Genomic DNA, 12,205 nt, shown 5'->3' with positions numbered 1-12,205 from the left:
TTACACAATGATGTCGGTTTTTAATGTAGTGCTGCCTGAGGGATCGAAGGTTACGGGCATTCAGTGTTGGTTTTCGGCCTTGCCGCTTGCGTGTAGAAAGTTCTCTGAATCTTCTCACTATATTATGGACTGTAGATGATGGAATTCCTAAATTCCTTGCAATTGAATGTTGAGAAACATTGTTCTTAAACTGTTGGACAGTTGTTCACAAAGTGGTGATCCTCGCCACATCTTTGCTTGTGAGTGGCTGAGCCTTTTGGGGATGCTCTTTTTATACCCAGTCGTGACACTCGCCTGTTTCCAGTTAACCTGTTCACCTGTGGAATGTTCCAAACATATGTTCTTTGAGCATTCATCAACTTTCCCAGTCTTTTGTTGCCACTGTCCCAGCTTTTTTTAAAATATGTTGCAGGCATCCATTTCAAAATGAGCAAATATTTGTACAAAAACAAAAAAGTCCATCAGTTTGAACATTAATATCTTGTCTTTGTGGTGTATTCAATTGAATATAGGTTGAAGAGGATTTGCAAATCATTGTATTCCGTTTTTATTTACATTTCACACAACGTCCCAACTTCATTGGTATTGGGTTTGTATAATTTATTATAAACTAATAACTCATAGCAGTGCCTTTTTGAAAGAGTTTTATGGAACTTTTTGACAGCTCAAAAAGCTTAATGCAATCATTTTACCTGTTAGTGGTGAAGGTGTTAAACTTGTTGGGAGATTAATTTATCCCCGTAGTGACATTCATGTCACCGGCACTGACATTCATTGTTTGATTTGTGAAAATTCTTAAAGTTGTATTTAAATGGGCAAACTTGGGGGGCTTAGTACTTGCTTGCTTACTTAGTCCTCTTGCGTATGCATTTAACTGGCCAGTTCAGCCAGTCATGTTCATCTACACCGGTTCCATGACAGCTGTTCTGCCTGGTCCAGAGTGATATTGCGTGCCTTAAGGTCCTGGGCTATCACATCAAGTGTACAGGTGCCGGGGCCCCGGCTGTTTCCATCCTGCTTGAGGAGGGTTAAACTCCAGGATGGCAGTCATCGGGTGCTTGGGTGGAAAGCGCATGATTTGTCCAAACAAACCGAATCATTACATTGCTGCAAGGTGGGTGGCTGTTGGATCTGTCCTCTGAGGTCTTTCTTGGACATGTTTTCAAATCAGTGGGTGCCTTCTATCTTCCTACAAGCCCTACTGTTGAAGCAGTTGATCCTGAATGACAGTATGCCAGGTTTCAGATCCATACAGAAGAAATAGTACTACCAAGGCATTGTAGATAGTTTTGTTTGTTGGGAGATGTGTTGAGCTCTACACAGTGATTACATAACTACTGATGCCAGTGCTTTATGGTGATCAGTTACTTGTTTTAGGTCACCTGTCTTGGAGACTATTTAACAGAGGTGCTTGAAGTAGGATATGAATTTTACGGTAGTGTTATCAGCCAGACAATTTACAATCCAGCAGGTGCAGGGTGCTGGGGAAAAAAATTCTGTCACTGTTTCTAAAGAACCGGAGCTCTCTGGCTGCTTTTTGTTCACTTTGTTCTCTTCCTTCAGGGGTTTCACTTACTACAAAATGGGAAATCTGGACAACCGGATAGCTAATGCAGATCAACTTCTCACACAGGATGTGGAGAAGTTTTGCAACAGTGTGGTAGACCTCTACTCCAACCTCAGCAAGGTACACCACCTTTATGCTTAAGCCAGTCTAAACAAAATCAACACATTTTGTAGTGTAAATGCCGAGAAGCTTAGAAATATTGTGCGTGACTGCTAGTTAAGATTCTGGCCTGGTTTTGGCAGAATGGTATTCTGTGGCAACATGAAAAGTATCAAATTTGACTCTATCTGGAAGTAATCATTCCAAGTTAAATGTACCACATAACAAGTCTAGCTGATACACACTTGATAGTTTATCAGAGGATATTAATATTTTGAGAAACTGTTTTTGTCTTCCAGCCTCTCTTGGACATTGGTTTGTACATCTTCAAGCTGACAAGTGCCATTGGTGCTCAGGTGAGCAGTGTAACTACTGTAGATTTTGGAGTATGTTGGTGCTTTATGTTGCTCCAAGCAAGGTAATGCATTTTGAAGATTAAGGCATGTTTATTTTGAACATAATTCCTCTGTTAGAAAACTGACATCAATAGTTGCAATAAAGATTAGCGCAGTACTCAAAGTTCCATCTTTCATCAAGGGATTAACAACAGGCGAGCAGGCAATTTTAAGGTCTCTTAAAAATAAATAAAATTAAAAGATGTAAATATTCCACCCTTTGTCAAGTCATGTTGACAGAGATACTGAGATACTTGTATAAATTACAATGAGCGTTTAAGAAAGAAATCTTACAAGACTACGGGTTAGGGCACATAGTGATGTTATGCTCGAAGCAGACGGCCCGACACAGTATCGATCTTTTAAAGCAGAAGTGTCACTGCAAGATGTTTAGATGCCTCACTTCACCCTGCAAAAAAAATCACATGACTCCCCAAATGAAGCATCGTTATGTCACATGCATATTGGCAAATTGTCACACGGATTTGAAACTCTTGTAGTGCTTATAAACAGGCACAGTTCCTCTATTCTTCATGTTATTTTATTTTGAGAGGAGAGTAAATGGTAAATTAATTGGTTTTGTTGCAAAGTTTTTTTTTGTTTTGTTTTTTTGTCTGCCAAGGATGTAATAAAATCATAGGCATTTATTTATTTGTCTCTCTGTTAGCAGGATTACATCAGAACTACTGCATGGATTTTGACAAAATTTTTGCCACAGAATACTCCATTAAATTTTGGAGCTTTCACGTTATATAGTCTTGGAAGGATTATGTAAAAACTACTTCAGATTCTCACCAAATTTGCAGCACAGATACATATTAGGGCATGGAAAACTCCACTGAATTTTGGAGGTGGTCCTGATTCTAGCTCAAGATTTCACTTTGTAGGCTTTTAAGGATTATGTCAAAACTATTGCACAGATTTAGACAAAATTTTCACCACAGATGGCTACTAGGCCATGGGAGACTCCATTAAATTTTGGAGTGGATTGGGATCAAGATCCCATATCTGGATAATTTCTTAATTTTCACCATTTTGAGGATCATCTCAAATCTGCTTGATGAATCTTGACAAAATTAAAATCACATGTAGCTATTGTGCAAAGGAAGACCCTTTTAGTGTTGGATGTTGGGAGTGATCTGGATCAATATGCAGGTTCTGCAGCAGAAAGATACAACGACATGCTTGTGAATTAAATATCAAATTACTACATCTGGATCAGTTGGACCATTCTGGATCATTATGCAGTTATTGCATTTTGTTGTGGAATCCGGATCCAGGTAAATTCTGGGTCATGATGTGAATCACATATCTCTTATTTTGAGTCCTCATCAACCCTTGGCAGATGTCAGAAATCTCTGATTACTCTTGTTTATGTATGCTTTAGGTGCATTGCTTTGTCTGCTATCCAAACAGCATTTTTTTTTTTTTTAGTTTTATCTGTATTTTGCCAGTTTTGGACAACTTTTCGTGTTGAAACATCAAGTTTTTCTGGCCACACTGATCATGATCATGTTTAGTGTTGTATAAATTACACTGCAAAAATGTTTGAGAATCACTGGGTTAGGGGGTTGCTAAGATGATATTTTCTCTCTTGCTTTCTCATTTTACTGTTTATATCATGTGTGCTCATGGTTGTTACACAACATGTTCTCTTAAATGAAATACCCAGTCTGTCCCCCTTCCATTACACAGGGACCAGCCATTATGATGGCCTATTTGCTGATCTCTGGTCTGTTCCTGACCAGACTGAGGAGACCCATTGGGAAGATGACTGTCACTGAACAACGCTTTGAGGGAGAGTACCGCTATGTCAACTCTCGCCTAATCACAAACAGGTACAGGCCGCAGAAACCTAAACTTGATTTGCTGTCCTTTTTTGTTTGTACTGATGTGACATGTTTAAATTATTTCCCTAATTTTAGCGAGGAGGTTGCTTTCTATAACGGAAACTTGAGGGAAAAACAGATCATTCATGCGACCTTCAAGAAACTGGTCGGTAACACATCTGATAACAATGAAGACGTACAATTTTAATTTAATCTGCTATACATGATCAAACAAGCAGAGCACTGCCCAGAGAAGTAATGTTTTGCTTTTCACACTTTAAGAAACTTTAAAGTCTTGTTTGTTGGCCAGTTTCTGGATATTTACCATATATCTTGACAACTTTACTAGTCCTCATTATAGTGTTTAAAATCTATATTTTGATTTTTGTCTTTGCAGGTAGATCACTTACATAATTTTATATTCTTTCGTTTCTCCATGGGCTTTGTTGACAGCATGATTGCCAAGTGTAAGTGAAATATTTTTATTTTGACAATCACTTGTGTATATTTAAAAAGGTACAAGTAATTCCTACTGTCATATCAAATGCAAGCAATGTTGTAGGTACAGTTGGCCAGAGGTTTGCATACAGTTCTCATGGACATGAATGTGGTAATGCTGATTATGGTAATACTGTTTTACTGACTTATTTTAACTGTTTCAAATATATCATACTGTATTTTTGGGGGTAGAATGATTATACAGTATGCATCTTTAACAGAAAAAACCCAGCCTCATAGGTTTTCGAGTACAAGCATTCACTGGCCCTTAAAAAGTATCACCTTGTTAAACAGACACCATCAACAATCTTCTGGCAGAATTGTAGTTGGATATTAGATTGTTCTTCTTGGTGGAAGTTGGCAGAGCACAATTGTATTACACTCAGCAAAAATATAAGCGCAACACTTTTGGTTTTGCTCCCATTTTGTATGAGATGAACTCAAAGATCTAAAACTTTTTCCACATACACAATATCACCATTTCCCTCAAATATTGTTCACAAACCAGTCTAAATCTGTGATAGTGAGCACTTCTCCTTTGCTGAGATAATCCATCCCACCTCACAGGTGTGCCATATCAACATGCTGATTAGACACCATGATTAGTGCACAGGTGTGCCTTAGACTGTCCACAATAAAAGGCCACTCTGAAAGGTGCAGTTTTATCACACAGCACAATGCCACAGATGTCGCAAGATTTGAGGGAGCGTGCAGTTGGCATGTTGACAGCAGGAATGTCAACCAGTGCTGTTGCTCGTGTATTGAATGTTCATTTCTCTACCATAAGCCGTCTCCAAAGGCGTTTCAGAGAATTTGGCAGTACATCCAACCAGCCTCACAACCGCAGACCACGTGTAACCACACCAGCCCAGGACCTCCACATCCAGCATGTTCACCTCCAAGATCGTCTGAGACCAGCCACTCAGACAGCTGCTGAAACAATCGGTTTGCATAACCAAAGAATTTCTGCACAAACTGTCAGAAACCGTCTCAGGGAAGCTCATCTGCATGCTCGTCGTCCTCATCGGGGTCTCGACCTGACTCCAGTTCGTCGTCGTAACCGACTTGAGTGGGCAAATGCTCACATTCACTGGCGTTTGGCACGTTGGAGAGGTGTTCTCTTCATGGATGAATCCCGGTTCACACTGTCCAGGGCAGATGGCAAGATGGCAGACAGCGTGTGTGGCGTTGTGTGGGTGAGCGGTTTTCTGATGTCAATGTTGTGGATCGAGTGGCCCATGGTGCCGGTGGGGTTATGGTATGGGCAGGCGTCTGTTATGGACGAAGAACACAGGTGCATTTTATTGATGGCATTTTGAATGCACAGAGATACCGTGACGAGATCCTGAGGCCCATTGTTGTGCCATACATCCAAGAACATCACCTCATGTTGCAGCAGGATAATGCACGGCCCCATGTTGCAAGGATCTGTACACAATTCTTGGAAGCTGAAAATGTCCCAGTTCTTGCATGGCCGGCATACTCACCGGACATGTCACCCATTGAGCATGTTTGGGATGCTCTGGACCGGCGTATACGATGGCGTGTAACAGTTCCTGCCAATATCCAGCAACTTCGCACAGCCATTGAAGAGCAGTGGACGAACATTCCACAGGCCACCATTGACAACCTAATCAACTCTATGCGAAGGAGATGTGTTGCACTGCAAATGGTGGTCACACCAGATACTGACTGGTATCCCCCCCCCCAATAAAACAAACTGCACCTTTCAGAGTGGCCTTTTATTGTGGGCAGTCTACGGCACACCTGTGCACTAATCATGGTGTCTAATCAGCATCTTGATATGGCACACCTGTGAGGTGGGATGGATTATCTCAGCACAGGAGAAGTGCTCACTATCACAGATTTAGACTGGTTTGTGAACAATATTTGAGGGAAATGGTGATATTGTGTATGTGGAAAAAGTTTTAGATCTTTGAGTTCATCTCATACAAAATGGGAGCAAAACCAAAAGTGTTGCGTTTATATTTTTGTTGAGTGTAGTTTCCTGTTGTGAATCAGACTTTTACCCATAGTTCAGAAATTTGCAACAAGATTGATGTTGTGATGAAAGGTTTACTGACCTAGACTTTGTTGATGATGCTGTGATATTTGTAGAATTACTAGATGCCCCAGTTGCAACACTTTAGAAGCTGAATGAGGTATTGGACTATCTGGATGTGCAATTGTCCTTGATCAATAATGATATCCTGGTTTTTGGGGACTATGTGGACTCTGCAATCAGATGTGTGTCTGTACATGGTCAAAGTGTGGAACTAGAGATTCACTTTTCTCAGCATTGACATTCAAGAGCTTATGGGAACATGAGGTCCCTGGATAGTGTGTGTTTCACTTCCCTGGGCACAGTCCACTGTGTAGGTTCCTCAGTGTTGGTGGCCCCAGTAACTGTAAAAGGCCAAGGCTTGGCTATGACAGACAGATGACTACTTTTAGGAGGTGGGAATAAACCAATCTGCCTAGATCAGAGGTCTCAAACTCATTCCAGAAAGGGCAGAGAGGGTGCAAGTGTTTTGTGCAACCACCCACTCCACTGCAAAGAAATGATTAAAAGCCCAACATTGACATGACCTTGTTTGCAATGAGCACATATAAAAGTTGGATCACGAATGTATGATTAATGTTTGCTTGCTGTTAAGGTGCATTTCTACTTCACAAAAGTACCACTACTCGGCTCGACTCTACTTGTTTTTTGTTTTTTGCTTTTCTATTAGGGTTAGTACCGGGTACCGGTTGCTTTGGTACCTGCTCAGGATCGGTTCCAAATGAGCAGAGCCGATACTAAAATGTGACGTCAACAGACTGCCAGCCACTGATTGGTCAGAGAATGTCGTCACTGGATGAGTCATGAGCGTGCCGACTGAGACGAGAATCAAAACCCGGCATTTTTAAATAGTCACAGCAGTGTTACACCGACCGTCCTTTTCTTTCGTTTCACGGCAAGTTTTTTTTTTTTTACTCGCACAAAACCACACCGTGGTCTGTGGATGAGTTGCGGACGTTTCTGTGTTTGGTGGCGGAGAGAGAATACAGAGAGGTGGATGAAAATCTCCCAGTCTTTGGCCGTGCCAGGGCATTACAGGAATGCTGAGAACAGCTGAAAAAGCTTAAAAGTGATTACAGGACCACGACTGGAGTAGGTCAGACTGTAAGGGCTAGAAACGGTTCGGCCGCAGGAACGCTGTTCATGGACACCGACCGGCGAGCACCCGGAGGAGGCAGGATGACCGCAACTCGACCACGGCTTTGTTGGAAGCGATGGAGGGTAAGTGTTTTTGTGACTTTGTCTGTAGTCTGCTTGAAAGCACCGTTTAACGTTACTTATCCCATTCGTGGGAAGCACACATTAACAAACAAAGATTTTGAGTCTAAACTTATGTTAAAGTAACATCGTTGTTTCATGTATGCAGACACAGTGAGCTAGCTGATTGCTAAATAGCGAGCTAGCTAACTCCGTGCTCCACTTTAAAGCATTAACTTCTGACAGAAGAACACCTAAACTCAGCATGACAACAAACATGTACATTTGACTCATTTAGTGCCATTACTGTGATGTTTTTTGTTTTTTTTTTTGTTTTTTTTACATGTCACCATTTTGTGTATTTGTTGAAGAATCCAGTTCCATAAGCAAGGAGGGTTCGACCATCAGCTTCAACGTCCAGCACCACACAGCAACGTGTTATCACTGGTAAGAATAACGTGTCTCACATCACGTGACTTTCCAAAATACGATACATAGTGAGGAAAATAGGTATTTGAACACCGTGCGATTTTGCAAGTTCTCCCACTTAGAAATCATGGAGGGGTCTGAAATTTTCATCTTAGGTACATGTCCACTGTGAGAGACATAATCTAAAAAAAAAAAATAAAAATCCGGAAATCACAACGTATGATTTTTTTTTTTTTTTTTTTTTTTTTTTTTTTTTTATAATTTATTTGTATGTTACTGCTGCAAATAAGTATTTGAACACCTACCAACCAGCAAGAATTCTGGCTCTCACAGACCTGTTAATTTTTCTTTAAGAAGCCCTCTTATTCTGCACTCTTTACATGTATTAGTTGCACCTATTTGAACTTGTTACCTGTATAAAAGATACCTGTTCACACACTCAATCAATCACACTCCAACCTGTCCACCATAGCCAAGACCAGAGAGCTGTCTAAGGACACCAGGGACAAAACTGTAGACCTGCACAAGGCTGGAATGGACTACAGGACAACAGGCAAGCAGCTTGGTAGAAGACAACAACTATTATGATTATTTATTAGAAAGTGGAAGAAACACAAGATGACTGTCAATCTCCCTTAGTCTGGGATTCCATGCAAGATCTCACTTTGTGAGGTAAGGATGATTCTGAGAAAGCTCAGAACTACACAGGAGGACCTGGTCAATGACCTGAAGAGAGCTGGGACCACAGTCACAAAGATTACATTAGTTGCACATGATGCTGTCATGGTTTAAAATCCTGCAGGGCAGCAATGTCCCCCTGCTCAAGCCAGCACATGTCCAGGCCCATTTGAAGTTCACAAGTGACCATCTGGATGATCCAGAGGAGGCATGGGAGAAGGTCATGTGGTCAGATGAGACCAAAATAGAGCTTTTTGGAATCAGCTCCACTTGCCATGTTTAGAGGATGAGAACAACTCCAAGAAAACCATCCCAACCGTGAAGCATGGGGGTGGAAATATCATACTCTGGGGGTGCTCTTCTGCAAAGGGGACAGGACGACTGCACCGTATTGAAGGGAGGATGGATGGGGTCATGTATTGTGAGATTTTGTCAAACATCCTCCTTCCCTCAGTAAGAGCATTGAAGATGGGTCATGGCTGGGTCTTCAGCATGACAATGACCCCAAACACACAGCCAGGACAACTAAGGAGGGGCTCCGTAAGAAGCATTTCAAGGTCCTGGAGTGGCCTTGCCAGTCTCCAGACCTGAACTCAATAGAAAATCTTTGGAGGGAGCTGAAATTCCAAACCTGAAAGATCTAGAGAAGATCTGTTTGGAGGAGTGGACCAAAATCCCTGCTGCACTGTGTGCAAACCTGGTGAAAAACTACAGGAAATGTTTGACCTCTGTAATTTCAAACAAAGGCTACTGTACCAAATATTAACAGTGATTTTCACAGGTGTTCAAATATTTATTTGCAGCAGTAACATACAAATAAATTATTAAAAAAAACATACATTGTGATTTCTGGATTTTTTTTTTTTTTTAGATTATGTCTCTCACAATGGACATGAACTTAAGATGAAAATTTCAGACCCCTCCATGATTTCTAAGTGGGAGAACTTGCAAAATCGCACGGTGTTCAAATACTTATTTTCCTCACTGTATATACAGGGTGATGACACCCTCCCCCCCACCTTAACCAAAAAAAAAACCCCAAAACCCATAAATATTGTAATAAATCCCACAAAGCTGGACCTTCCCAAAGTTTTCAGTTGGCTTGATCTTGGTGGCTTTGTATAAAAGTCATGTTATTTCAAAATTATGCTGCAAATGGTGTGATTTGTTGGAGCATAATTTTGAAAGACACATAATTTTTATGCAAAGTGACCAAGATAACTGAAACTCTGGGGAATCATCATACGGACACTGAAGGTTTTTTTTTTGTTTTTTTTTGTAGGATTTTATGATTCTTGTGGGGGTTTATTTTGGGAGGGGGGGGGTCACTCTCTCTGTGTGTGTGTATATATATATACACACACACACACACACAGTGAGGAAAATAAATATTTGAACACCCTGCGATTTTGCAAGTTCTCCCACTTACAAATCATGGAGGGGTCTGAAATTTTCATCTTAGGTGTAGGTCTACTGTGAGAGACATAATCTAAAAAAAAATTAAAATCCGGAAATCACAATGTATGATTTTTTTTTTTTAAGTAATTTATTTGTATGTTACTGCTGCAAATAAGTATTTCAACACCTGTGAAAATCAGTGTTAATATTTGGTATTGTAGCCTTTGTTTGCAGTTACAGAGGTCAAAGGTTTCCTGTAGTTTCTCACCAGGTTTGCACACACTGCAGCAGGTATTTTGGTCCATTCCTCCACACAGAGCTTCTCTAGATCAGCCAGGTTACTGGGCTGTCGCTGAGAAACACAGAGTTTGAGCTCCCTCCAAAGATTTTCTATTGGGTTTAGGTCTGGAGACTGGCCAGGCCACTCCAGAACCTTGATATGCTTCTTACGGAGCCACTCCTTGGTTATCCTGGCTGTGTGCTTCGGGTCATTGTCATGTTGGAAGACCCACCCATGACCCATCTTCAATGCTCTAACTGAGGGAAGGAGGCTGTTCCCCAAAATCTCACAATACATGGCCCCGGTCATCCTCTCCTTAATACAGTGCAGTCGTCCTGTCCCATGTGCAGAAAAATACCCCCAAAGCATGATGCTTCCACCCCCATGCTTCACAGTAGGCACGGTGTTTTTGGGATGGTACTCAGCATTCTTCTTCCTCCAAACACGGCGAGTGGAATTGAGACCAAAAAGTTCTATTTTGGTCTCATCTGACCACATAACTTTCTCCCATGACTCCTCTGGATCATCCAAATGGTCATGGGCAAACTTAAGACAGGCCTGGACGTGTGCTGATTTAAGCAGGGGAACCTTCCGTGTCATGCATGATTTTAACCCATGACGTCTTAGTGTATTACCCACAGTAACCTTGGAAACAGTGGTGCCAGCTCTCTTCAGGTCATTGACCAGCTCATCCCGTGCAGTTCTGGGCTGATTCCTCACCTTTCTTAGGATGATTGATATGCCATGAGGTGGGATCTTGCATGGAGTCCCAGTCTGAGGGAGATTGACAGTCATGTTTAGCTTCTTCCATTTTCTAATAACTGCTCCAACACTTGATTTGCCCCGTAGCCCTTTCCAGCCTTGTGGAGGTCTACAATTTTGTCTCTGGTGTCTTTGGACAGCTCTTTGGTTTTAGCCATGTTAGTAGTTGGAGTCTTACTGACTGTGTGGGGTGGACAGGTGTCTTTATGCAGCTAACGACCTCAAATAGGTGCTTCTAATTTGGAATAAGTGGAGTGGAGGTGGACTTTTTCGAGGCGGACTAACAGGTCTTTGAAGGCCAGAATTTCTGTTGTGTGTTGGGAGGTGTGGCTGGATGTTTTGGTGTTCTTTTCTTTTCTTTGCTCTTCAGGTGGCATGAGAACTGATTTGTCTGTGGAGAAGGTGCTGGCTGAAGAATCCTCACCCTCATCAACATCATGAGTAGCACCTGTGACTGGTGCTCACATGCAACCTTAAAGACTTTCAGCTGAAGCAGATAATTGGATGGCGTTCTGCATTTAAGGCATGTGTGATTCAAGCAGAACTGCCGGGAACTCGACCTTGTGATGTTCGTTTGTGAGACGCTGAGGACCGCGCCTGGGGTTGACACATCGAGCCCGTGGAGCAGGGAGGGGTGAGGACACGTGCTGTCAGCACACATTAAAGGTGATTAAGTGTTTGACTAATTGTTGATAGTAACTTGGTGTTTTGTTACACAGTATACTTGAATTGTGATGGGAGTTGTGCAGCTTGCTTCTCACTGCTGTGGCGTGCGGATGAGTGATCCTCCACCTGTTGTGAGAAACTGCTCATTTGCATAAAGTTAAAAAAGATGCAGACCTGAGTGTGTTGCTGATAGCGTGTGTCTTTTGAGGGATGTTGTTGTAGCTGCTGACTTGCCTCGCCTCTTCTTTGCTTCACAGAGAGTCAGTTTGTCGTGTCCACCTGGGGGGTGTTTGGCGGTGGTAGTGGGTCCAGGAGCGCCGGGCTTTGATCCTTATGGGCGCTGGA

The 12,205-nt window shown here is 41.9% G+C and overlaps 1 protein-coding gene across 1 annotated transcript in view; it reads left to right on the top strand.

Annotated features, from left to right (window-relative positions):
- Window positions 1-12,205, top strand: part of abcd3a (ATP-binding cassette, sub-family D (ALD), member 3a) — a 123,868-nt gene that overhangs the window by 51,159 nt on the left and 60,504 nt on the right. Inside the window, 5 exon segments of the mRNA XM_034172654.1 lie at window positions 1,564-1,687; window positions 1,966-2,022; window positions 3,757-3,899; window positions 3,987-4,056; window positions 4,288-4,357. Of these exon segments, the coding sequence (XP_034028545.1) occupies window positions 1,564-1,687; window positions 1,966-2,022; window positions 3,757-3,899; window positions 3,987-4,056; window positions 4,288-4,357 (464 nt within the window).

Source organism: Thalassophryne amazonica, chromosome 1, assembly GCF_902500255.1.
Source record: "Thalassophryne amazonica chromosome 1, fThaAma1.1, whole genome shotgun sequence".
Classification (NCBI taxonomy): Eukaryota; Metazoa; Chordata; class Actinopteri; order Batrachoidiformes; family Batrachoididae; genus Thalassophryne; species Thalassophryne amazonica.
Note: the sequence above shows the minus strand (reverse complement) of the source record. Positions and strands in the feature narration are given on the sequence as shown.